This window comes from Onychostruthus taczanowskii, unplaced genomic scaffold (assembly GCF_017590055.1).
Source record: "Onychostruthus taczanowskii isolate IOZ18803 unplaced genomic scaffold, ASM1759005v1 scaffold24, whole genome shotgun sequence".
Lineage (NCBI taxonomy): Eukaryota > Metazoa > Chordata > Aves > Passeriformes > Passeridae > Onychostruthus > Onychostruthus taczanowskii.
The window spans coordinates 10735418-10763057 of NW_024499684.1; the positions used below are offsets into that span (position 1 = coordinate 10735418).

At 47.4% G+C, this 27640-nt stretch overlaps 1 protein-coding gene across 1 annotated transcript in view; it reads right to left on the reverse strand.

Moving 5' to 3' along the window:
* Positions 1-27640, reverse strand: part of P3H2 (prolyl 3-hydroxylase 2) — a 65276-nt gene that overhangs the window by 16006 nt on the left and 21630 nt on the right. The window contains exon 2 of the mRNA XM_041406029.1: positions 761-907. Within this exon, the coding sequence (XP_041261963.1) occupies positions 761-907 (147 nt within the window). The remainder of the gene's footprint in view (positions 1-760; positions 908-27640) is intronic.

The following is a 27640-nucleotide window of genomic DNA, read 5'->3' on the forward strand; positions in this document are numbered from 1 at the left end:
GACCAGTGGAACTTAATAAACCTGCCTAAATGCTCTTCTGAACTCCTCCATTCTTAGGGAATCCTCAGTGCCACTCCTAGATTATGCATTTTATTAAATTTTTTTTTTTTGTTTGGTTTCTTTTTTGTTTTTACCCTCCCACAAAACAACAACACTGAATGCCAAGAGAATAGAATGGTCATTTTTTAGAATGGCCCCTAATGAGCACCTCCATTAATTACACCCAACAGCCACTCCTGCTCCCTTGAGTCTTGTGAAATTGGGAAGTTGGGGGTGGCCCTGGCATTTGACTTGGGCTTTTGCTTTGTGGAGGTGGAAACAGCTGACACTCTCCTGCCTGCCACTCTGCACCCTCACCACCACAGCCACCCACGTGCATGTACCCTGCCCAGGTGGGAGAGCTCAGGTCAAAAGAAACACACAGGAGCCAAGATCTGTCATGGAGGAAACACACGGGAGTTGAGATGTCATGGAGGCTTCCATCAAAGCTGTCTGCTGGTGTGTGTTCACAGCCATGGACGACCCCAGAGATCTCTGAATAGAGGGACCAGCCTGGGGATGTAGCAATCAAACAAAGAGCAGAGTGCCTGGAGAAGGCAGGAGCAGGCTTGCCTTAAGGGAAAATGCTGAAAGGAAGAGTTTGTTTTGCTGTATTTGTAAGAATTTCCCCATTCATAGATTAACCTTTTTTGGCCTCCTAATGTCTCCTCTCCAGACCTCCTGATACTTAAGCTGGGCACCTCTTCAGCCTCAGACTCACCATGTGCTGCCTGGCCTCCTGGTCAATCAAGCTGACCTTCCCTGATGTGGTCTTGTAGTTCTCCAGGTCCTGCTGTATCTCCATGTGCTCAGGGTTTGCCATGAAGAAGGTGTGAGCTGCATTGGCTGCCTCCTCCAGCTTGTTCAGCTGCAACAAGGTGAGAAAGACCAAGTGAGACTGGTGATGTAGAAGGTGAACACAGCAGTTTATGTTGCATCCTCTGACATCCTTTTGACACCACTGGATTGAGAAATGATGGGATAACCAAGGAAAACCTGAATGCAGAGGCTAAAGAAAAAAGCTGAACTGAGAGGAAAGCCCCATATAAGTGAAATGGAAAGAGCTGGAGCTTCTGAGAGCCAGACAAGTCACTGCAACAGGAGCTGTTAGTGATGGGATCCAGCCTGTCTGTTGGTGATGGGATCCAGCCTGTCTATTAGTGATGGGATCCAGCCTGTTAGTGATGGGATCCAGCCTGTTAGTGATGGGATCCAGCCTGTTGGTGATGGGATCCAGCCTGTCTGTTAGTGGTGGGATCCAGCCTGTTTTCCAGCAGCACATCCTCTCAACTCAGCTGAAATCCCCTGCACAGTCCCAGGTAGAAAGATGCTCTTGTGAGATATGAGATGGAGGGAGGAAGAGAAAGCAGCTGCAAAGACTGCTCTCTCTACAAGGCTTGGAATCTGAGCTCTGTCCAAGCTGAGGGCTTCTGCTTGGAGACAGGGACTGAGGACCATTTACTAAGCTCAGCTCTGTATAGATGCAAAAGGCCAGACTCTCCTGATGGTGGCAGAGGTATAAAGAAAGGTTTATTTTGATATACCAAATTATTTTGGGTTTAGAGATTCAGAACTGAGACCAGACATCAGTTTCACCCTGGAGAAAACCTCATAAACAAACAGAACTGCTAGTACTAAACACATCCATGGCAGCTGCTGGGAGCATCAGGAGCAGAACAGATGTTAAGGTGAAACCCCTGCATGAGCTAGCAAGAGTGAAATCACTAAAACACTTGCTTCTGAAAGATAGCCAACACCACTGAGTACCAGCAAGGTGCAGTCAGATCCCTGAGATACACCAGCAGTCTGACCCAAACCTGTCAGCCAGGGCCAGGCTCATGCTAGCTCAGGCCAGGCTGTATCCAAGTGCTCTCCCTGACAGCCAAACCCACACCAAGCCCTGTGCCACTGCTGCGAGGCTGCTCCTGAGGCACCAGAGCCAGCAAGCTCAGGCACATCCATGGGACATGGCACAGCAGCTCACCTGCACAGGCACCCAGCAGACAAACCCCAACAGCAGAATGGGAACAGAGACCTGCAGGGAAGCAGGATCTTCACATCCTGTCACCCTGCAGCAGGGCAGAGTGGCTCCAGGGCAGAGCCAGCCCAAGGAGCACACAGGAATGTCCCCAAAAGGAAGGTGAGAGCCACGGCATCCCAGACCACAGCCCTGCACACCAAAGCACAGCTGTGCTGCAGTGCCCACAGAAACGCAAAAAATGTGCCTTGTGTAAGCTTCAGAAGTTTTTAAGGATTATCTCTGTACTGACAACATGTGCAGGGAAGCCAGATTTTACTGAAAAAACAACATCTATTCCAGTCTTTCATTTGGAGTTTTCCAAAGGACACCACTCTCCATAATAATCCCTTGGCTTTCCAGCAGGCATGAAAAATGACTATAAGAAATTTTTAACCAGGACAGCACATAAAAAACCAAAACCCCTTCAGAGTAGAAGTTTGGAGTTTTGTTGTTTTGTTTTTTTTTTAAAAAAGAGACATTCCTATTCAGAAGCATTTGTTCCATTTTGAAATAGATCATTTCACCATAATCCGACTCTGGAAAAGTTCATTGCAGCTGGACACCATCGGATGTGGGATAAAGGACTGACCAGAGCATCTCACAAAGGGAATTTTCAGGTCCTGCTGAGTGTCTGTGGGAATGCCACTGCAGCTGGTAATTAGAGACAGTCAAGATGGAACAAAAGGTTTGTTGGAGATGTGAGCTGCTGACCTGACCCAGAGGACTGCTAAGAAGCCACTATTTGAGCAGCCTGGGGGAATTGGATTCTTCCACACCACAGATTTCTATTCACAAACAGCACCCTGCCTGTGCAGATTTAAAAGGGACTAAAGACCTCTCAGAAGGGGAAGTGGTCCTCAAGACACAACTTGCAATAGTCTGCTGTGGGATGTTCTTTTTCCTCTTAGCTCTAGATCCTTTTCAGCAAAGTGTCAAAAACTGTCAGAGATCCCAGGATGGGCTTAGTTCCTCTGGATAACATCCACCCCTGTGAAATAGGATGAGCTTGATTTCTAGACAACAGAAAATCCCTTTCAAACAGGGCTCATTCTATGTCTAGTCCTGCTGGCTCTACACAGCAGAGATGACCTTTGGAGTTTGCTAAGTGGACTCAAAGCAGAACATTTCAACTCAATGCTTTTCAATTTATCATGTTCCATATTTGCCTTAGAAACATTCAAGTAACATGAAGAAGCCAACAGCTGCTAAGTTTGGGGGGAGTTTTTAAGTCAGTGAGTGTGTATAAAAGCAAAATTCCTAACTGGTAAGACACGTTCAGCGTCTAGCTCTGACATTAGTTACGAAACACTCTGGGAAACTTTTGCCAAAACACTCTGAATTCATAAGGAGCAGGATATTTTGGTGCTTAAAGGTCTGGGCTGGGACTCAGGACACCTGGACTCAGTTCCTGGCCCTGTCACAATCTCACTGTGCAGCCATTGGAAAAAAATAATTTTGTTTTCTTTGTGCCTGATTTTCCATTGTTTTTAACTAATAACAATAAAAATAATAGCATTTCTCCCGCAGAGTAGTAATTTTATTTATTTGGATGGCAAGCAACTTGAGGGCCATAAGCATGTGCTAGCACGTAACACAAGGAGATTTTGATCTTTGCACAACAACTGCTGAATGAAAATCAGCAAGGAAAAAATGACAAATGTAGACTCACAACCTCAGTATGTGCTCTAAGCCCTGCCTGCTCACCCTGCTGGAATGAGATTGCTGGGCTGTTGCTGCAGCTTTGCACCAAACCCTGTGTATTTCAGCCAGAGAAGATACAAGAAATCAGAGCATCAGCACTGAGAGAGCCCTGGGAACACCCTGCCCTGTCCATTTTGATCTCAACGTACCAACACCTACAGCTGAGAAGGGGAAAACACAACACCTAAGTGCTGCGGGGTTCTGATGCTGGAACATGCTTATTTTCCTCAGTAAGATTTAGGAGTGGTTCATTTCACATAAAAATAGGAAAAAAGCATTTTTAAGCAGCAGAACCTCAGATGAAAGAATTTCAGCAAACTGCAAATGCTCAGTTTCACTCCCAGCTGGGACAGTGCTGGCCTGGGCCTCAGTGGGATTGTGGCTTCCAGCCTGCAGAGGTAGCTTGGACTAGGAAGGCTGCTGTAACTGGAGCATTGTGCAGGAACAAACACAGGCTGGAGGAAGGACCTGGAGTGAGCTTCTTGATCATCACTAGACAACTGAACCCAATTCTCACTGATGACCATAAGAAAATCCTTTATGGAGCCTTCATGGGATGCAGGTGACACATAACGCAATGCTAGCAGACCCTTACTATTCACTGACATTCTGGTATCTGTCAAGGTATGTTTAAGCCAGCAAACTCCATGCTGAGCAACCTGATTTGTACCTGTGATGCCACAGTCACCAAGCTGCTGGGCTCAAGAAACAAGCTGTCTCACTGTAACATGCCTAACTTGCTGCTTGATTTTATCCCCACTTTGGCTGCTGGGTGCCCTAAAGAGAAACAGAGAGGATTCACCTCATCACTGCCCCAAACACCTCAGACTGGCTCAGTTCCATGTGTAGATGGAATGTTCTGAATTCACACTTGCCTTCAGTCCTTGCAGACAAATGAATTCTGACCAAAGCCCCTCTCGTGCCAGATGCTCAGCAGGCTGGCACAAACTCCTGTCCCCTTCCCAAGGGAAAAGGCCTCACAGCTCAGCTACAATGACCCAAAACTCCCAGTCCTTTAGGTTTGCTCTCTGGAGCTTGGCAGTGGGGATAAGAAAGCGGAACAGGCAGGGTGCCAGGTGTGTGAGACAAGCACTGCACAGCTTTACAGTCGGCTCATGCAGCCAGGGCTGCTCTCCCACCACCACTCTGCTTGTGCTGAACACTGACACTGCAGCTTTTGGGGAGAAGCAGCTGGAACCAGAGCAACTACAGGTATTCAGCTGCTCCCAGCTCATCCTGAGCTTTTCAGGGCAAAAAACAAGGAAAAAAGAGGTGCAAATGTCAGAGGATTTTAGAGAGAATGTAGCCAAAGCAATACAGATTCTGACTGTCCAAGAAAAGAGGTCACAGGTATGATATAACCAAGACCTCAGACTTTTTCTTACTGAGTTCCCATTGCATTGAACTTAATATCAGATATTGGCAGCTGTCATGCATTCTGTGTCTGACTGTCCCAATCCAATCTGCTTCTATATTAAAGTTTCTTCATCACATAAAATATAGTTTAAATTAAAACTTTTTTTTGAGGGGAACAGAAGTAAAGTTTATATAGTGGAAATCATGTCAGATTCCTCAGCATTTCTTGCCATTCCAGGACCTACCTGCACATAACCTCAGTTAATTGCAGAATTATATGAACCTGTCATGGAGCTTGTGATGAAAAATTTCAATCCATTCAGCTGACCTAGAAACCAAAGTTTCCAACCTCGCAGACAATCCCTGATTTGCTGAACAGATAATGTTTTTCTAAACTTTTCCACAGCTCCACTGCTGCTGTGTTGTATGGAAGGCTTAGTGCACTGGGCTCTGCAGAGGAAGGAGGCTCTGGTGCCTGCAAGCACAGCAAGGGAAATAAAAGGTTCAGTGCCATGGAGGATTAATCTTGTTGTGTCTGTGCAGAGCTTACTGCCCAGGAGAGAAGGATCAAGGAGCAGTGAGATGGTTATAAATAGCATCTGACCTTATCTCAACTATTTTATTATTGCAAATAAGAAGGAAGAAATTCTCCAGAGAAGTTAATCAGGAAATTTTCCTTCTGCTGATGGGTCACGCATTTGCAGAATGATGCCTGAGGTGTTTGCAGCAAACTATGGCACCAACTGGCCCCACAGAACCACCAAAATCAGAGAGCAAGGCAAGCACACAGCAGGAAAGGACCTTAATCAAGTGCAGGGAGTAGGTACCAAGAGCCAAAGGTGTGAGGCCATCCCTGAGTTCAGTACCACACCATCCCCTGCTCCCCAAACCTTTTACCAGTTTCTTGTCTTCCAACTCAAGATAAACAGGGCTGCCTCCTACCCCTGCTACTGCTGTGATGGAGGGCAATAATGATGCATTCCTAGAGGCTCCACACATATCTTTTCATAGGTTTTTTTCATTTTCAGAATGAAGACAACCTCCAGCCTGCTTTGGACAGTTCCTCTTAGACCACCCCAGCTTGTGTGCTGCCTACCAATCACTCTAGTAGACCCAAATCCAAAACAGAACAAATTTGCAGAACTGGCACAGGGAAAGTCTCTCATGAAAGGAAATTTAGAAACAGCTTGGGGTTTTTGGTATTCCAACAAGCCATTTTAGGACACGAACTTATGTGCATTGGTAGGTGCATAGTCAAATGAGCTAACTAGATGATGAATTTAAGTCTCCAGAAAGTGGGAGATAATTGGAAATCTGAAACCAAACACCACTTCAATACTCTTCATGGAAAAAAATTCTTTCAATTAATGAAGACAGAAACCATATTTCTTAACGAATCTCTCACTTGAACCATGTTGGCATTATTTTATACGTGCATGAGTCCATGCTGAGCAGACTGACTGGATAACTCTGTCTGAAAGGGCCATTTGGCACTAAAAAAACAAATTAGATTGACCCTCACATTCTCCCTTCCTTCCCCCTCTGACATGCTCTTCTTGGACTGTTCCCAGGCATGTAAGAATGAAGATTTCCACACGTTTCTGGCTGTGCATTATATGCTTCAGTGCACACTTGTGTAACAAATCCTGCACAAGGAGCAGGGCCTTTACTCACAGCAAAACCACTTCCCAGCGGGAAGGATCCTTCCCATATAAATCTCCAACACACTGAAGCATTGCAGGATTCATCTGCAGAGCAAGCAGTGGGAAATGTGTTTGTGTTTACTGAACCTTCGATCTGACTGATTGTGAAATACACCCTGAGCCACATTTTGTCCTGTGCAGACACTCAGTTCTGCCTAACAAACTCTGAGAGCAGCTAAGTTGTTTGTGAAACAGGATTTTCAATGAGGAAAAGGTTGGATGTATTCAGCCCTCAGGTTGCCATGAAGTACCTACACCCCAGATTTTTCCTTGGCCTGATAATTAACCAGTTCCCTTGGAGATGAGTAGCATGGGAGAAGCAATACACTCACACACTAATGGCAACAAGCAGTGTTCGGTACTAAAAGGTGGACAGTATAAAACCAGCCAGGCTTTCCACAGCAGAATTTCTTCTTGCATGTCCTTCCTCCTGTTGTTATAACATCCCTGTGGCAGCCTGAGCTGTTGATCACCTGGAAAAGTATCAAAGATTAGCCCAGACATTTCAAGCTAATGAAATCGAGCAGCTGGGAAGAAGCAGGATGTGACTATCCCCTCCCAAGGGACCACCAGCACTCCTGTAGGCCTCTGCCTGTTAGACAAATAATGAGCTTTCATCTGATATTATGACTGATAACTGAGAGGCAGGTGGTCCCCAGAGTTATGGAAATACCTGGGAGAAGAAAGGTGAATCTTACTGAACACACTGGTGATGAGTGAGGGAAGCCTTTGCTATCAAGGGAGGAGGGTCTCATGCTTTAGGGGAAAACCAGAACAAAACAAACTTGGCAAGCAGTTAAAAGCAGCTTTGCAGTTTAGATGTGAATTTCCTCCAGCATCCTGTCTCCCTGGACACTGCAGCTAATTGAGCTGCACTGACTGATAACTGGGTCAGACTCCTAACCCAGCTGTCTCCACACTGGTATCTCTATGGAAGTAATTACTAAAACACTTAAGAGAAACACAACAGAAAAAGAGAGACAAGCAGAAAAAAATTCTGAGACAAGCAGAAAAATTCTTACAGCAGAAACTTTCCTCCCTTTCTACGGTTTAGCAATGGCTCAGCACCTCTTAGAAGAGTCAGACATGATGAGCTGTTGAATGCCCTTTGGGAGCCAAAGTTTCCTCTGCAGATGTATATGCTTGTCTGCTGCTACCTAACAACATCCAAACAGCTACGTGTGTCCCCAGAACACGCCCTGCTCTGAAGACACAAGGTTTTGCACCACCATCCCAGAGCCAGGAAGCCACAGCGACCTGGTGATAAATGATACTTGTTTTTTGCAGCCCTTTTATGCTGTAAATGGAATTTTGTCCAAAGCTTAAGGGCTGTGCCAGCCTGAGGACTGCCTCCCTACCTTTCCCTTGAGCAACAGAAAAGTCTTCTCCTGGAGAAGGTGCTGACTGACTTGGACAGTCACCATGGTCAGTTTATGGTATTAGCACCAGAGCTTTGGTTTGAAAAGCAGACTGCAGAGCCCTGAGGGTGGGCTGCAAACAGGATTGTGCTACCTGAGGAAGAGGTTATCTCTCCCTGCCCTGATCTCTGATGGTGCAGCAAAGAGAATAGCAAACAAACCATAAATTTCAACAAGAAAGCAGACTCACAGCATATCTGTGCATTGTTCCCTCACCCAAAACCCTTGACAGCCTTCAAGGAAATTATTTTAATTCACATTTTTTCCAGACACAATATCTCTTGAATACTTTTTCATGGGCTCAAGTCATAAACCAGCAAATAATGACTGACATCTGCTGAATTCATGGAAGCCATCATGATGGTGATGGACATTAGGGCACTGCAGATCTGATTAAATAAACCATCAGATTCCAATCCGAGCATTTTGCAAAGTCTGTGGAAGATCTAAAGATTGGGGATGGGCTGTGCTTACCATGAGAGGAACTGACTGACACCAAAGGGAAGCAAACTCAGCTTATGCCTTAGGTGGGTTTGAAGACAACTGCCATATTTGAAAAGAGATTTCTGTGCTGATTCTCCACTACTGGGCCAGCACAAAGGCACTGCATTGGAAACAAAGTTTGCAGAGAAAGGGAGCAAGTACAAGGAACAAGTGAAAATATGTCCATAGTTCTGCAATTTAATCTTGGTTGGTCTGAAAAGCAAAGGAGAGGTCCTGCCAGGAACACTGCCTGCATGGGCTGCCAAGTTCAGTCCAAAGGTTTGATTATCCCAGGAATCTTCCCCCAGCAGTGGCCAGGGGTGGACACTTGTGGGCAAGCCATAAATACATGGTGGGTACACAGTGACCCTCACAGACAGGGCATTGTCAGCCATGCCCAGCAGCTCACAGACTTCCTGAACCAGGATTTGCTTCTGCACCACTGTGTTTAAAAGCCACTGATGGCCCTGTCCTCCTGGGAGCTGTGTAATCCCTTCTGGAACTCATTTATACAGGCTGCAATAAATAAGGGATTTGAGAGATTTTAAGACATCAGTGTATTATTTTCACCAGAGTACACGTGTGGTAGAGAAAGACCTACCACTAGGCTATGGTAAAGTTTTCAGAAAACGTGGAACTGCAAGGCTGACTCATCTGGAAGGCAACAGGAATTGCAGCAGCACTGCAAAACTCCTCAGTTCCTCCAATACTCAATGTTCATAAAACTCAAACCCACCCAAATACAACAGGGATGTGGCTTCCCACCAAAAGGCATCTTCTGAAATGAAGGGACACAAAACAGGGCAGGGGAAGGGGTCCACAAGGCACCTTCTCATCCAGAATACTGAGAGCACATCAGGCCTCAAGGGTTGTTGACAGGATGAGTGTGCTGGCATGGGATGGACTGTGTTGACTTCAGAGCAGAGCAACCTCCAAACATATTCCCTGCAAAATTTGACTCTGAAATTTCTGGGGGAGAGTCTCCCTTTCATAAGAGTTGACACACAGCACGCTGAAGAACCCACCTTCGTGCATCGCCGCATTCACTTTACCCAGCACCACTGAAGAAATGTGAATTTCATTTGGAGAGGATGCAACTCTACCCTTGAAAATGTGCTTCTTACCCTCCTCCAGCTCCCCCGGCTTTGATGAGCACTGTTACTAATCTGAGAGAGGAATTGCTGGCTTTGAGAGCACAGTAACACCAGTCTGGGTGAACGAGACCTCTGACAGCCCAGGGGCACTGTGTGGAGTTGTGTGCTCTGCTGCTCAGCCTCCTGGTGCAGCTCCAGAGGCTCCTGTGGATTTACACCAGGGCAGATTTGGCTCGTGCTCCGGCCACATACCACTTGGACAATTGTCTCCATACATGACACACACCACAAGTCTCAGCTGGATTTGCTACTTCTGAAATGAAAATACTTTGCTTGCTTTCCCCAGCCTTGGCTTGGTAATCATTGCTAAACACTTATCAGCTAGACAGCCTTCATTTCCTGAGAGCCTGGACCTAATTACACCAGGAAACGTGCTGCTTTTTCTTCAGACACTGAGAAATGCTGGTTTCTGAGCCCTTCCACTACAAAGTGTAACTTTGTTCTGATTAGTAGAGGGTAGGGGAGGGCAGAAACACAGCCAGATCTCAAGAGGCAAATGCAGTGATCATTCACAGAGATGCCCTGGCTTCACTCCACATCATTAATAGTAACAACAAAATGCCACAGATATTTCATCTCCCCTCCCTCCCTTATTAATCTTAGCTGAACCCTTAGCGAGGCCCCTGCAAAGGGGTATCATTTTCCCTGAATTGCAGGTAAGGAGTCTGATGTCTCACAGCAAATCAGAACCAGACCTCGGGGCTGCTCTCCTAATGCCATTCCTCGAAGGAGTGAAACAAGCCCTGCAGCTGCATCCCCTTATCAGGACATTCAATCCCTCGGGGGGATGAAGGAGCCTTTGCCAAATGTGCTGCACACAGAGCAGGGCTTTCAAACCCCTCCTTTGGGGCCCCACTGGGATGTTGAGTTAAAACTGCCCACTTGTAATAGAGCCCAGAGTATCGCCATCAAATCAAACTGTTAGTTAATTAGTGTATAAAAAAACCCCTTATAAATGCACAGTAATGGAGTGCCATTAGCACCAAATCACAAGATCTGCTGCTGCTGCAGCATCACTTTTACCCTGTGAGCTGCCCAGGAGCTGCTGCCCATCCTGGAGGGCTGCCAAACATCCCCATCCAACAGGAGACATCTATGGCAAACCTGCTTGGAGAACAAAGGCAAGGAGACATGAGCTAAGGGCTTGTGCTTCCACTAACTGAGGCTTACAGGCATTCTCACTGATTCTATTTTCCTGGCTTGGTAAAGAACCTACAGAAATGCAGAGTGGGTCCTCCCAGTGGTGCAGTTTTCCCTTCACAAGAATTAGCAGAATGACATGGATGGGATGTGTCAGCTCCCAGTTTGACCAGTTCACACGTGGCCAAAGGAGTGAGAGACCCAAGCACACATCTGTCCTTGAGAGCAGCCAAGAGATGTGCCCTCTGCCAAGGGCTGGTCAGTGGCACATCCCACATTTCTGACTCTGGGTGCTCTCCTACAAGTGTGTACCTTCACCTTTCTTACTCACAAGCTGGAAATAAGACACAGACCACCACTCTGAGCAGGAGCAGCACACGGACTGGGCACTTGGTCTGCACACATTCCTGTACTGGGGGCAGGCGTGGATAGAGTCAGGTCTGGAAATAAGACACAGACCACCACTCTGAGCAGGAGCAGCACACGGACTGGTCACTTGGTCTGCACACATTCCTGTGTGACCACTGGGGGCAGGCATGGATAGAGCCAGGCGGGATGCCAGCCACAGCCTGGATGAAGTTAATCACATACAGTGCAAAGCTCCATCTTCTGACACCCTTGTGGCCCAGCTTGCTGGAAACCCTGCACAGACACACCCCTCCACAACCTCCTTCACATCAAGGGCCGGAAAACATCTGTGGTGATGGATGACCTTCACTACTCTCCTACCCAAGCACTGGCTCCTCAGTTCCTCAATTCCAACTGGCACCGGGAAGAACAACCTAAAGGATGCACGTGTCACTTGAAGCAGGACACAGGTATTTATTCCATCACTGCTTGCCTTGCTCTGCCTGCCTGAGATGGAGAAAGCAGCTGCTTGGTGCAGCTCCAGGGAAGGATGACTCCCCCTGCAGAGCTGCTGCAGGATGATCTGGAGCCCGTGGGGAGCTGGACAGGAATGCAGCAGGGTACCCAGGGAGTGGTGTGTCCCACAGGGATGCTGTGGGAACCCCCTGGGCACAGGCTGTTACCACTCACAGCACTGCAGCTCCATGCCCCTGCTGCAGCCCCAGCACTGATGGCACCCTGACACACAGTACCTGCTGTCTGGGGCACAGCTGGGCTCCACTGTGCAGAAAATGAGGAGCTGTCTGCCCTTGCTGAGGACATGTGAAGTCATGCTCCTGTGAGAAGCCAGTGTTTTCCAAGCACTGGGGTTCTGCTTTCAGTTGCTGGCTCTGGTTCTGATTTACTGGGAATTCTTCTGCCAGGCAATAAGCACTCCCATAACTCAGTTTCCCTGTTAAACAGGAGCACAAACCTTTTGGCCCTGACTGCTGGGAGGTGGAATGACAGCATTTAAAAACCTCAGATGACACGTCAGGGCTTAAGACATTGCAAGATTTTTCTGTTGATCTGAAAATTATGCAGTATACTCCTGTAAGAGCTCACTCAGTCCTTATAAGTGGCTCTTTGTCACTGTTCCCATCCACACCCTGGTTCCTCTTTGAAAGGCAAATACCATCAAAAGCTGTTTATAGAGACTGAGATCTAGAAAAGAGAAGTCAAATAGGGTCAGGCTCTCTATGGCGTTGCTGCCCTGAGCTGTGGCCAGGGGCTGGCTTCCTGCTCCCACCCGTGATTGCAGGGAACACTGACCCATTTGTCTGAGGAGCCTCCGACGTGGGTGGGTGGGTGGCTCCTGCCCCTCCGCAAAGAAACATTTCATCTCCACTGGAAATAGCTAAGACGGAAAACGTGGATGATGCCAAGATTAAGAAAGAGAATTAAGGAAACAGCAAGGGTCCCTAATCAATCATGCTTGGACAGTCAGGGTTTTATGTGCACAAAGACTTCACTTGAATTTTTTTTTTGCATTTATCCACAAGAAAGAACAAAAAATATAGTGGCTGAGGAAGTTGCCAGAAGCTGATTCACCCTTTTGCTTTCTGTAAATGTTTCCATTTTGTTGAAAACCCCATCAGCAAACTCAGGAACACTTAAAAATTATTTATTTAGAAAATAAGACCTGTAAGTATCTTCAATGGCAGCACATGACATAGATGAAGGCAGAGGAACTCTGCCATCTAGCAGACTTCATGCCTTTTTTCTGGCCTGGAGCAGCAGAATCAAACCTCTCTCTCTCTCACTGGTACCAAGTCTGGTTATCCTTGGCACAGAAAAGATAAAGCTGAAAGAAACAGATATGTCAGTGCAGGGATTTTTAAAAGAAAATATAGCTAAGTATTTTAACAAAACTTCTGGTAAGGATGCTAATCATCATCTGGTTCACAAAAATCCCTTAACTTAGTTAAACACAACCCAGGGTGACAACACAGACAGGCAGAGACAGAAAGTCACAGAGGGCAGCGAGGCAGGCAGGATGTAAAGACATCCTATGGGACTCGCCCCAAACCTGAGGGGAAACTACAAAACCTGAGAAATCCCATCACAGCCAGTGAGAAGGATCTGCCACCACACACCTCTAACAACAGCTCAGAGCATCCCAGGCTGGAGAATGCAGGAGCTGCAGCACTTTCCATCATTTCTGTTCTAAACAGTTACAGCCAACTATCGATGGATTAAATAAGGTGAAGACTAATCACAAGTCTGTTGTTACATTTACTCAGCCTCTGGCACGTGCACCTAACCATAATACTGCATCTAATTTTGGTTTTGCTTTTTAAGAGAATCAGTTTGGACTTAGTTTCCACAAAATTCTTCTGTTTGACTTAGTGAACAACAGCTGTTCATTTCAAGAAGCTCTTGGAGAAACATTCATCTCCTCCCAGATCAGACTACTGTTAAAAATGCAGAGCATCCTTCTAACACTACCAAAAAAACCAAAAAGATTTGTACTTTAAAAAGCACAAATATGAAGAACTTTTGAAAAATGCGTTTTGGTAATTTTGGGAGCTAATTCAAAACATAAATCCTTGCAGGTAACTTCACTGGAAACACGTGGCTTTCCATCCAAAATAAATCTGGGGCACAGAATTAAATCTGCATGACCTAAATGGTGACTTGGCAAACGGAGGCATGGGCAGACTTGCAGAGTGAGCATCAGTGCTGCATTCAGCCCTCTGGGTTATTATTTACAGATGCTGTCTGTGACAGCAGCATCCCTCTCCTCCGGCTCTCCGGGAGCGTGCCCCTGGAGCTCATGGAGCGGGGCTGTGGCTCAGGCACTCGCAGCAGAAACATTCCAGGAGCGACGTAAATGTAGGAAAGAACACTGGTTTCCAGTGACAGCAGCAGAAAGTTCTCTGGCTGCCAGACCACAAACAAGCTGGAGGCGTTTTCCTCCCTCATCCTACTTGACACGAGACCTGAGCCAAGCTCCTTCAGCAGCTCTCCGAAGGATCTGCCGTGAGACCGTCCGTATGTCCGACTGCAGCTGCACAGGCCTGCCCCTGCCCTGGTAAAGGGAAAATGCTCTGCTGAGCAGGACAGCAGCAGCACCAAAAGCTCTGTCTTGTGATGGGGCAGGAGAGACAACAAGCTCCAATTTTCCATCAGTTCTGGGCTGGATTTTACACCAGACCAACATCAACAGTAGCAGCTTTTGACTGCTGGGAAAAAAAATTGCTCTGAGTGAAGCATCAGGCAGGACCAAAGCCTGAGGACTGCACCCCTTGGTTTGCCCAGGACAGGGTGGTCTTCCCACAGCAGCTAGAGATTCAAACTCGCCTTCAGGTATGGGCTGAGGACTTCCCACCATGTCCAGATGCTCAAACCAGGGCTGCAAAGCAACTGCTGCTGCCAAGGACCATTTTATACTTTTTTGTTTCATGCTCAACAGGTCAGCTGGCCTGCTGATCCCAGGCTGTTCAGGCAAAGAGGTCAGACTTAGGTACCCATTAACTGCACAGAATAGTCCTCTTTGTCAGCAGATGAGAGCAGCCCAAAGAGATGGCTCAGAGCAGGGCCAGTGCAGCCCCAAATATGTACGAAAGGTGGGTAACTCCTTCTCTCACCTCAGCCCAGAGAGCTCATGAGCGAGGCTCAGGAAAGGCACCAGAGGCCAAGTTTGGAAGAGGAGGACAATGAGAGCAAGAGAAATACAATAAAGTTTCTCTTTTGGAAAACAGATGGCACCAAACCATGCAAAAAGGCTTTATGATCCCTCAAGCAGGAAATAAGTGATGACATACTGTCATGTTGCTGTGTCAACAGCTGACACATCGCAGCAGGGTAATTTCACAGACTCCCACGTTAGTTTAAAAGCTCTCTTTGAAACCACAGAGCTAGGGCAGAGGCACTTCAAGGCACAGCAATGGTTCTGCAGCAGACCCACTGTGAGGATTCAGTGCCTCAGGAGCCAGCCCTGCACAGAGAAGCCACAGCCAGCCCTGCCATCCACTGAAATCATCTGCGGCTCACCACAGACGGCTGCTGATACAAACCAAAGCACCAGCCTCCCTTCCCTCTCCCCCTCCAAGAAAACAGTACCCTGACCCAAAGTGTGTTCAAAGGGTTCATTGTTGTCTGGCCAACACACACGATGCTTGAAGCTGGCCTGCAAGTCCTCAAGGTTGTGGACAAAGTTCTGCACGTCTCAAGCAGACTACAGCACTTGTGAGAGTCTCCTTTATCCCTAAGAGGGTTTTTGTTTGCTTTAACATTAAACACCAGAAACAAAATATTGCTCCCTCCTTCCCTCCCTCCCTGTCTTTCTTCTTAGAAGCAGGCACTGGCATTTTCACCAACAAAACTGCCAGGCAGTTTTTCTCAGGGTCTGTATATTCACTTTCTCTGCTTTTTTTAGCAGTGGGGTGCAAGAGATGAATCCTTGAGGATTGGTACACATGATCTTGCCATTACAGACACCAGGAGGGATATCTCCAGGAAACCCTGCATTTCATTGTGCTGCCAACTGGAACTGCTTTTCTTCTCCCAGCAGTGGGTCCAGCACAAGTCACACAGTCAGACACCAGCAGAAAGAACAAAACCCGTGTTCCCTACAATCCTCATGGAAAGGTTACCCCTATTCAGCACAAATTCTGCAAAGCCCATTCAATCTCTAGGGAATATCTCCTTTTAGAATCCAGTTTCATTTCCCAGCCCATTATATTAGAGAAAGCCTGTGTGTAGATGCATCTCCCACCGACTTTTTCTTTTGAGAGTGATCCTGCCCTTGGGAGAATCTTGCTGAAGTTACCAAATAAGAGTACACAACTCTCTCCTTGGAAAGCAACACATTAGAAAACAGATCTTATTCTGATCTGATCGGGGCTCAGATCAGAATAAGAGCTTTTGCTCATTAACCTATGAATGTACCCTCTCCCCTGCTCCAGGTGAGTGCTCCATGCCCTGCAGCAAGCAGGCACTGGAGCATCAGCAGCAGATCTGCTCTGCCCCAGCTGCAGTGCTGCTGGCCAAAGCAGGAGGCAGGATCCTGGGCCACGACTGTGACTCACACTCCTGACCCTGCCAAATAAGTAGTTTGGAGCAAGGACGTGACAGGCAGACTCAAATTAGAAAGCTGGTGAAACAAAAAGAAAATCCTCCTCAGCTCTCCTTGCTTGCATCCAGCAGGGAAACAGGGTGTGCAAAGCACGAGAGGTGTCAGGGCACAGTGGTGCTGCACTGACACACAGATGGGCTCTGGCCCTTCTTCTACCAGAGGGAAATGCCCTTTCCAGCACTCCAGCAGCTGCTCTAGAGGAGTGATGGCCATGCCCACGTGTTTGGCACACAGCAGGCAGGCCAGTGCCCTGCACAGGTGAGTCACCATCCTCCACAGGGTGCTGCCAGCCACACTGGTGCTGGGTGGACTCCCTGCCTGCCCTCTGCTGCAGAACATCAGAAGAGGTAACACATGCCCCAGGGATTGCCCCAACTACTGCACATCAGGCTGGGTGGTTCTGAGCTCACACACAGGTACAGGAAAACATCAAAACTTAGAGCCATGACAGTCAATGGCAAATCTCCTAATGCTAAGGGGAGTCCAAAATACAACCCGAGGTAAACTGGCCCAAAAAACAGACGCTCCAGGCTTGCCTGTTTCTGAACAACTTAACTCACAGCTTTCTCAGATGGTAATATCCAATCTGCAGATGGGAAAGGGGCACTTTTGAAGTCTCCCAGGGAGAAATCCATATTTCTATGACTGTACTTTGATCACTGTAATGAATAACCCTAACAAGACTCAACCGTGTGTTTAGCTGGCAAGAAGGGGTCAGAGGCACAGCAGATCAGCATGATCCACAGCCCACAAATACCAGTGAAAGAAATCTGAACTAGGATGAGTGCCCTGCCCATCAATCACATTGCTGTGAAGAAATCTGAAGGCATGGTCATGATGACCCCTCTTGCTTATGTCCCTGACCCAGGTGACTTCCTACAGGAAAATCCACTATATCCTGTTCCACACACACACTTTGCTCCAAAACCTTCTTTGCCAAGTTTCAGCCCACGGCTGAGATTTGATAGTCAAGTTAATGGCTTCAGTATGTGTCAGTTCAGAGGGAGAAGGATGACAGTCAGCCTGACTCTCCCACAGCACTCTGTGCCTGGTAAATAGGAAAAACACCAAGAAAGGGAGGAGGATGCTGTGCCACAGCCCTTGGGAAATCCTGCTGCATGACTGGCTGGGCAGGGTGGATCAGCTCTCAGGCAGGCAGGGCTGATATTGTCAAGGAAAGAAAAGGGCTGTTTAGGCTTTCTAGCACTAATAATATCAAAACAGAATATTGCTTTCATTGGCAGTGAAGCAGAAAATGAAATGGTGCAAAAAGGAGAAGCCTCAGGTGAAGTGGACTGGAATAATGTCAGGTCTGGAATAACAACAGCCCTCAAGTGCCCTCTATATTTGAGTTTTTCTCTTGCACATCAGGAGGTCTGTGAGGTACAAGCTATCCACTCCTACTCACCACCCCATGGGAATCCTCCCACTCTCCTGCCTTTGCACTGCTGGTAAATTGGCAAGTGTCTGCAGGCTAAAGGAAGCCCCTGGGAAACACGAGCCAGATGGTCCCAGTGCCCACTCTGATGGCTGGGGGAAGGAAGAACATCCTCACTTGCTACCTCTGAGAACAATTTAAGTTCACTTTCTTCAGCCCAAAGGGGAGCAAAGATGCTTTTTCTGGTATTTAACTCCAATAATGAATTTTGGTTCATGAGTCTGACCCACAGGTTCTGAGCTCTTAAATCAAAACCTGCAGAGGACATCTCCTCGCTGCTACACAGAAAGACAGCTTAGAGCTTGCCAGACTTTGGTGCCGTGGCTCTCCCATGCTGGGTCCCTCACACTCCACCACCCCACAGCCCAGAGACAGCCTGGGCTCTCTGGGCAGGAAGGGTTTGCTAACACGCCCGTACACTGATTAATAAACTAAAGCACTGACTTTTTGTGACTACCTACTGCCACAGCATTATAAACAAAGAAAGAAAATAAAAAGCAGGAGTACCAAAGAACAATTGAAGCAACTTACTGAAACTCTCTAGAGTGTTCCTAAATGATCTAAGGAGCTTTTTTAATTGTTATTATTTGTGCAGATCCTGTGCAAAACCCAGAGCACACAGCTAGCAGGTACACCCCACGGTGGGGCATAAAGGCACTGTGAATCTTCAGGATGTTCCCAGGCCAAAGCTTCCTCAAGCATTACAGCTCTTATCATCCAAACACACAGGCATGCTCTCACACAGCAGCAGCATGTTGTGACAGCATGCCAGCTGTCTGCACACCTCCATGCACTTATATATATTAATTATATAGTATATAGTATATATTTATTATATATTATATGTTATATATGTATTATATTTTTATTTTATAATGTAACAAGGGCAAACTGCATGCCTGGAGTCAAAGCTAGGTGGAAAGGATCAGTTATCAGTTTAGAAGTGGTGTGATACACCTCAGCTCCAGAATTCAAGCAGCTGGACAGAGTTCAAAAGTATTTTTCTTTTTTTTCTGTGTGCTGAGTGTCTTCTCCCTGACCACCTTTCCTTCAGGAAAAGCTGAATGCAAATTGTCTGTAAATTGACAAAAATAACTGAACAACCCAGGCTGCAGCAGGGCTTAGCACCCCAGCTCAGCTGTCCTTTGACCCAAAAGTGGTCCAGCAGAGCTCAAGGGAATGCCTGCAGCCACCAGGGTGTGAGGCTCAGCCAGGGCTCCACTGACCCTGCAGCCTGACTGACTCAGAGCAATGGGAGCCTGCCACCCTCTGCAGGAAGGGCCACAGAGGGTCAAAGGCAGGGACACTGGTGGCTGCACGTGAGCAGGGACGTGGAGCTGGCAAAGCCCTGCGCCCTCCCCTTCTCTGGGATGCTCACACCCCGCGGTTTTTGCTGCTTTCAGTATTCTGTGCAGAAAACAGATGCCTTTTCCATACATAAAATGAATTATTTCCTTGCTCTCAAGGGGGAGACGCTTCCCTCCTACACATCCATTGGGTTAATGCACATTTACAGCTCCTCCAGGGGAGGGAAAGACCAGGGATCCCCACTGCACATCAGATGTTCAGCACTTTGCTTCCAATAAGCAAGAAACCCCTTTGCTGCTGGAGGGCAGCCTGGCAGAGCAGGGTCCCTGAGAGTGCAAGGGCACTGATGGGGGCCAGGATTTGGGTCTATCTGGCTGCTGGAAGCACTTCAGCTGGCTGTGCCAGAGAGAAAAAAATAAATTAAATCAGTAAAAAAACCTAGGAGGCCGGGGGAGTTAATGTCATTAAATATCTGACAGCTGGAAAATGTGAGCAGCCATTGTCTGCAAGCCCCCACAACTCCTCTGGCCAAACCAGTTTGCTGAAAGCAGCAGCAATAAAGGGTAAAAGCCAAGACTGGAAACACTGACCCCCCTCCCCTCACTGAGGGAACAGGACAGCTCAGAGGTCACCCTGCCCCAGCTCATGGGTCCCTGGCTTCCCTGCACCCCCTCCCCGACCTTGTCCCCCCATTAGCTTTGAGGCAGCAGCTCTGGATCGGTGCCCAGGGGCCTGAGGAGGCCGTGGCAGGAGCTCTGTCATCTGTCACAGCTCCAAGCAGTGCTCCATCTCCCCCCAGCGCTGCTGCTGTGCTGTCACTGTCACCACCCGGTGAGCAAACTGCTCGAGCACGGCTCCTGTCCCCACTCAAGGGGAGGGAAGGACAGGCCAGCTACAGCCACACCACCAAAACCTCAAACACTGCTCCTGCCCCTTCTCCCATCCCACTGATGGGAGATGCTGCACACCTCAGGATGTCCCTGCAGCAAAGCTGGTCCTCTGCAGCCTGAGATCTTTGCACTGCTTCCTCAGTGTGCATCAATGTCTTAGCACTGGCTGCATGAAAACAGAAAGAAATCCAGAGCTTCAGGCACATGCAGCATCTTCCACCAGCCAGCAGTGGCCAACAGCTCTAGGGTATCAACAGTTTAACTATTCCTTAACCCACAGGCTACCTTCCCTTCCAGCAGCTGAGCCTGAGCCAATGCCACCTTCCCCAGGCACAGGCTGGCCACTGACCTGCTCCCAGCAGCACCCTGAGCCTTCTCCAGTGTCAAACTGATCTGGTGCCAGCATGAGTGGGAGCATTCTGACAGCACTGCTGGGAGGAACCTTGTCCTGGGGAGAAGATTTGATGGTAAACTGTGGATTTTTCCGTTTAAAGTTTGCAGAGAAATTTAATCAAAAACCTTCACAGTCTAGTAGTTCTGAAAGCATTGAACTCAGGCACTGAAACTACATCCCACTTCACCTCCCAGAATAATGGGCAAACATACCAAAGGTTCAGTTCCAGGTGGTCCTTTTAAGCAACTCCAACTTATGGACAAATTTGTGGGACTCCTTTTCCTCAGTTCATGTAGCAAGCTTCAGTTTTATCTGATCACAGGCAGGCAATGAACTCTGCTGTCCCACCAGTCAAAGGACTTGAGGTAATTTCCACTGGTGCAGGTCAATCGACTCCACACTTGAACAAGAAATGAACAATTGCCTTCACAGCAGTGTGAGATTTAAATCTGACCTGAGCTCATACCCAGATGCTCCCTCTCACATACACACACATGCTGAGGTCCCTCCTAAGTTACCCTGGTGCACCAAATCCTGTGAAACACTGAAAGACACCAATACCCCTTGGCCTGAAGAGCTCCTTGCTCAGCACGTCATCAGATGACACAGCTGCAACAGATCTACAGCAACAGCACAGCATGTTCACACTCCTACAGAGCAATAACCGAGATCCCAAAGACATTCATTTCCTCACCACTTCCCCTGACGAGTCCCACGCACTTCTGCAACAAACAGGAGGATTCTGATCAAGGCAATTCACATGGGTGTAAGCCACGTTTTCCCTGGCATCTCCCTCACTGGATGCTCATGAACTCCAAAAACCACATAAGAGCACCTCACAGCAGCTTGTTCCAAAGCCTTTGTGTTCCCTTCCAGGCCATCTGCCTTCCTCTACCTTGCCTTCGTCCAACTGGGAAACACACATTTAATTACATTCATTTATGTTCAAAAAGGCCTACTGAAAAGTAAGTGGATTAAAAGCTGGTCTGGAAAAAAAATTAAAGTCTATTGCAGCACAGCACAGGCTGTGTATTTGGGCTGCCATGTAATGCAGGCAATGGGAATTCTCTTCTGCAAGAGGCATTGGAAATTTAATGTTGCAGCACAGCCAGTTGCAATGCACTTAGCAGATGTCTGAGACTACAGCCTCATCCATCTACCTTTGATCTTATGTTCCACTCCTTCCTTCCAAGTCTGAGCAGTCATTTAACCACGGCAGAGGCTCAGTGCACTTCTGCAGATGGATCTAAACCCCTCTCTGAACTCCAAGGGCAGGAGCTGCACATACTCATCCGCAGGCAGCAAAAGAACACCCACTCACTCATACCTTCACCCATGCCAGTCATCCAACACCCACAGAGGGATATTCTGCTTGAACGTGGCCCTTCCTTTGCAGCAGACAGTTAATGTTAAAAACAGGCTGGCTGGGAGCTGGTGACTGAATCTGAACATCAGCACCTTCCCGTTTGCACTTCCCACCAGGAAGGGCAGCCAGGACAATGATGCTCAGCCTCCAGCTCGCCAGGAGAGGACCCCTGCACAGGCAGTACAAAGGAAGAGATTTCGCAAGCCTTTCCTACCTTTGTAAAACCAAGTCCAGTAGTGCAAGATAGTAAAATACTAAAAATAAAAAAATAAATATGTGACATTAGAGCCGAAGAGTGAGACGGGTGAAGCACCAGGCTTGTCCAGCCCTCGGGTGCACAGAGCCCTGAGTGCACAGCAGTAATACAAGCCCTGTGCTTCCAGCCCCTTCTGGTGACTCTGCTGGGGCTGCACTGCTCCACGCTGACTGGCTACCCCAGATGCTGGCACAGGACACCCACATTCCACACACTCAAAGCAAACATGGGGGTAGCAGAAACAAACCTCCAGGACACGCCATTCACAGAAGAGCTGGACCCAATGATCCCTGTGGGCCCCTTCCAACTCAGAATATTCTGTGATGCTGTGACTTGTCAAGCCTAAAACCTTCCCTTCCAACCTTTACCGTACCAAGCTGCTGCCTCTTAGATTTGGCTCCATGTGGGGAAGAAAGGACAAGAGAAAGAAAAATTTGTAACAGTTTTTTGCAGCCCAGAGAAAAAGTGCAACAGTGTTTGGCAGATCATTAAGACCCACACAAATCTACTGTGCTCCAGGCTTCCTCTGAGCTTCCCCCTCCCAGTTCTGCTTGCCTCCCTTCCCTGGCACAGCCAAGATGCAGAGCTGGCATGTTCTTACCCTTAATTAAGCAACAGCAATTAGGCAACACATTTTTAAGCGGTTCTCTCACAGCCTAGCTTGGGAAAAGGCTGGCTTCAGCATTAAACCAGCAGCTGTGTACAAAGTGCCAAATCAGTGCATCACCACGAGGGAACTTGATATGTAAACAGCCTTGTCAGTAATTACCCCAATGTTTTCCAGTGAATTGCTGCAGCTTCACTCCATTAGAGCCTCGGCTTTCTCGGGGGCTGAGCAACCTCACAGGGATGCTGCACCAGGCAGGGCTCAGTCTGATGCTTAAACCAAAGCCCAGGACACTTGACAGGAACAACCCTGCTGAATATTCAGTGTTGTACCGACAGAGCCATGGTGACATGGAGTGGTCCCTCTCAGCACAGTCCTGGAGGATTTATCCATCTGTCCCACGGGCTCTGGGCTGATGTTTGTTAAAGCAGACTGTATAGGAGAGAGGCTGGTTTTCCACAGCCCCTTGGAGCTGAATTCAGACATTGTTGCTCCCTTCTCTCTCCCTCCCTCGGGAGGGGCCCAGCAGATAGCAGGGATGGGCAGGTTTCCATCCCACCGACAGGGAACTGGACCTAGCTTCATGTAGTCCACGTGGTGCTGCGAACACGTTCCAAGATCCCTGAGAAAAATGTGGAGCAGCTCTCGCACAGGCAGCGCTGAGCAGCTGCAGAGGGAGCGGTGCCGGGGAGCCAGGGCTAAGGCTGGGATCCACGGGAAGCACCACAGGGAACAGCAGTGCCAGCTCTGCTCTAAAGGTTTCCTGGGTTTTTTTTTTTTTTTGGTTTTTTTTTGGTTTTTTTGAGTTTTTTGGGTTGTTTTGGTTTTTTTTTTTTTTTTTTGGTTTTTTTTTGGTTTTTTTGGTTTTTTTGGGTTTTTTTTTTTTTTTGTTTTTTTTTGGTTTTTTTTTGTTTTTTTAATCATGGCTATCCCTGCTCTGTTCCAATAAACAGGCGAAGGCTGCCAAGGACACCCAGTAAATCACACACATGCTCCGCTCCTCTCAGCTGAATATTTACAAATTTCCAAAGTGCTGAACCTCTTCAAGCCATTCAGTTTCTGCTTTCATCTGAAATATCTATCTCAGCACTTCCGAGATTTTCCTGCAGTTATCCTAAATTAACAGGGATCGGAAACCAGGCTTCATCTGTAACCCTAAAGGTCAATCACATCATTTTGCTTCAACATGCCAAACAGACAAGAAGAAAACAAACATATGAAGTTTCTCAAAGGAATATGAGTGAGAGAGTGAAGAGCCCTCTCCCAAAGGAAAGCAAAAGCCCTAAGTAAGAAGCATGATTTAAAGTAGTTATTTCTGTCTGTCTAGATAGTTGTAACACATGCAATGCCTGGGTGCAAGACACCCCAAGCTATGTGGGTTTTCCTTCTATTTCCAAGAGATGATAAAAACATTCCTTGCTACTTTATAAGAATGACACCACAAAAATTCTGCATCCAAATTTAAGTGTAGTTTCACATATCTGAGGGGAGTTTAGCACCCCCAGGTCAGGCACAAGCAGTTTGTCCCTGCTCCAGCTCACAACACCGGTGCTATGCTGCAAGCATGCAGGAATCCCGCCCCAGAGAACAGAGAGATCTTTACAGCCTGAACCCCCTGGGAGCACCAAACTGCAATTTCCAGGTTAAAAACCACCACACAGGATAGCCCTGATTTCACCAACATGGGCAACAGCACACACTGCATGTCCTGGGCTCCATGGGTTGCCCCATCTGGCACCACTCCTTGGGCTCAGTTCCCAAGGAGGCAATGGGCACTGGGATTATGGGAGACCTGCCTTAGCTCTGAGAAGATGGCTTGCAGAGTCCCAGCTATCCAGAGAAGGTGGGATGTGCCCCACAATCTGCATGGCAAGGATCCAGAACCAGAAAAGTGAAGGCAAAGCCACATCTCCAGCTAATGAGAGTGGCTGGTTCTGCCCCTGCTACTTGTGCTGCCCAACAGGCTTTCACATTCCAAGGGAGCTGTCAAAAGGCCAGGTGGAGAGAAAAATACTGTCACTAACAGTTCTGAGCTGTAGGGCTGGAGGTCCAAGCATGTCAAAATGATTGACAGTGGTCTGATGGGACTGCACACAGCTGGAAGTTTGAGTTTTCTTGCTCCTGCCAAGGCAGAAGAAAATCCAGCATTCCAAGGTGGCTTCCAAAATAGTCTCTTTCCCTAATGCTCCCATCTCCATCTCCATGTGACTGGTGGGGAGAAGTGGCTGCATGTCACCACTCATGGCTCCAGGCCCTGTGCAGGGACTCGGACCACAATTCCCACCAGCACTGCTCTGGCTCTCAGTGCAAGAGAGGAACTCATACTCCAGGTAAACATGGACTACGGATTTAAACTCCATGTCTGCAAGCTGTGTTTTCTCAGCAGTTAAAAATAACCAAATATAAAGAAGTATCATGAAAGCTTTTCCAGGGACCTCACTTTCTAGCCAGTATTCAACTCTCAAAGTAGCATCCCTCACTTCTAATTAAAGTACTGCTTCATTGCCTTTAATAGCACTTTACCCCAGATCTGCACTTTCTCTTCTGCCTAAAGCACTAATTTCCATTACCTCAAGAGGTATCAAATTCCAAATTTTTGCTGCAGCTTCAGGTTTTCACGCTCAGGTTACAAACACCTCATTAGCCTCCCCACATCTGGTTTAGGCTACAAGGTGCTCGTTCTGTGACACGCCAGAATCAGTCAGCACGACTGTCTGGTTACGTACAGGCTCCAAAATGTCTCATGTGTAAGAAAAAAAAAAAAAAAGAAAAAAGAAAGAAAAAAAGAAAAAAAATTAAATTAAGCAGATGGCCCACAGAGCACTGAGATTTGCAATTTTCTTCCTGGAAAACTTCTGGTAACCCCAGTTCCAAAAATAATACTAGGAATAGCCCTCTGTGTGGGAAGGAAGAATTTTCTAAATACCTTTGATCTCTGTGTTCCAGAGAAGGGAACTGACACATTAATCAGAATATATTGCTGAATAGGGTTACTCTCTTACACCACAGGGCAAAACCAAAGTGGGTATTTAAACACTGGTGTCCAGCTAATGAAAGAAATTTACTGTGTTGGGATTTTTTTCTCCCCGGGATATTTTTTCAATTAACAAAGCAGAAACATATCAGTTCAACTCTTCCATAATCCCTACTATCATCTCTCCCCTAAGTCACTGCTCATCTCCTACTAAAATTTCTTTCTAACAGTTTTCACACAGAATTTTATGCAGGCTTGTATGTGGCCTTTTTTATTATATAAGTATGATGAAAGTTTCCAAATATAATGAATTTATCCATGGCTACAAGCCTCATTTCACAGGTGTGCACGTGGTGAGAACTTTGGTGGTTACACTGAAGCGACGAATCCAGGTAGTCAACACTCCAGAATAACCTTGGAGCATCCCAAAACTGCAGGATAAATGTCACTCACACACACCTCCCCTCCCACCTAGGTTTCACTGCAATCCAGAATTCACAGGAAAAACTCTTTCCAGATGGGATCCCCAGCACACACTCTCCTCTCCATAACTTATCACCACTCACAGGGGTCCCCTAAGGAGGACACCCACACCTGTCCATCTCCTCCTCCACCTGAGCAGTGTGAAACGCCCTTGTCATCTAATTCCTCCTTCTGAGGAGGCTTCCTTGTTTTGGGAACAGCATCTTCCAGCTCCCACTGGCTCTTCTCCCCACCCTCCATCAGCAGCACAGCCAAGTCCCTGGACACAGGAGTACAGTGCTGAGATCACGTCCCCTTCCCAAACTGCCTCTGTCTGCAGAGGCCACAAGCTGACAGCATTTGTTTGGATTCCATTCCTGGACAGGACCTTGCTTGAAGCATTTGATTTTCTCCACTTCTTCCACTTCCCTTCTGTAACATGAAGCAATACTTTTTCCCCTATAAAAAGTGAAATTTGGAGCATGCAACCTAAATTTCAAGGTATTTATAATTTTTGGTCCGTGCACGCTCAGCATTACCCTGCCAAGCACTACTTGCTGCTGGGAAGACTGACAAAATGTGATCAGCCATAGACAAGTGAACTTTAACTTCACTATAGGATGGAAAATGGAAAAAGGAAAAAATAAATGGTATCAAAGGCTTGTCACTTTTGCAGTGGTATGGGATGATAACCCTGCTCTGTGACAGCTCATCACAGACTGGTCTGCTATTGTCTATCAGCAGTTTATGGCAAGGAAAAAGCCAGGAGGAAGGGAAGACAGGTTATCAGCTCTCTTTGGAGATAACAGAGGGAGGGAGAGGAGTGGAAAACACATCTCCAGCTCTCCAAAGACAACTTTAGCCCAAGGAGCACACATTCTGTGTGGCTTTATCCATTGACATGATTGGAACAGACACACGTGTCGAGCTGCTTACTGGTGCTTACATCATATAGGATGTGAAGGCATATAGGAAAGCAGAAAGTCTGCTACCCAGTTTGGATAGCTGGGATTTGGCACAGCTGTCTGACCTACATTAACTTTCCATCCACTGGAGTACTACTTGGAGGAGATTCTTAACCACTGTTTTTGTATCCTGTGCTTCTAGTTTGTAAAACAAGTTAATTCACAAAGAATCTGAGTTACCTCAGAGGAAGAGAATTATGAGAGACTTCCTCTGTCTGGATCTGATAATTCATAATCCAGTGCAGGGGAATTTGCTTATAAGTAGAACACTAAGGAACTGTTGTCCTCACCAGTAGCTGCAGCTTCAGGAGCTATGGAACTGCTGAGGAGCTGGCTCAGACCCCCTGCCATGACCTTATCCTGCTCACCAGCTCCCAGCAGGGCAGGATGATCCCTGAATGCCAGCTGCTTCCACAGCCATACCCTGCAGCTCTGCCCCTGCCCTCCAGACCCCTCCTCATCAACCTGGCAGTGTTTTCTAGCCTGACAGGCAGCATCA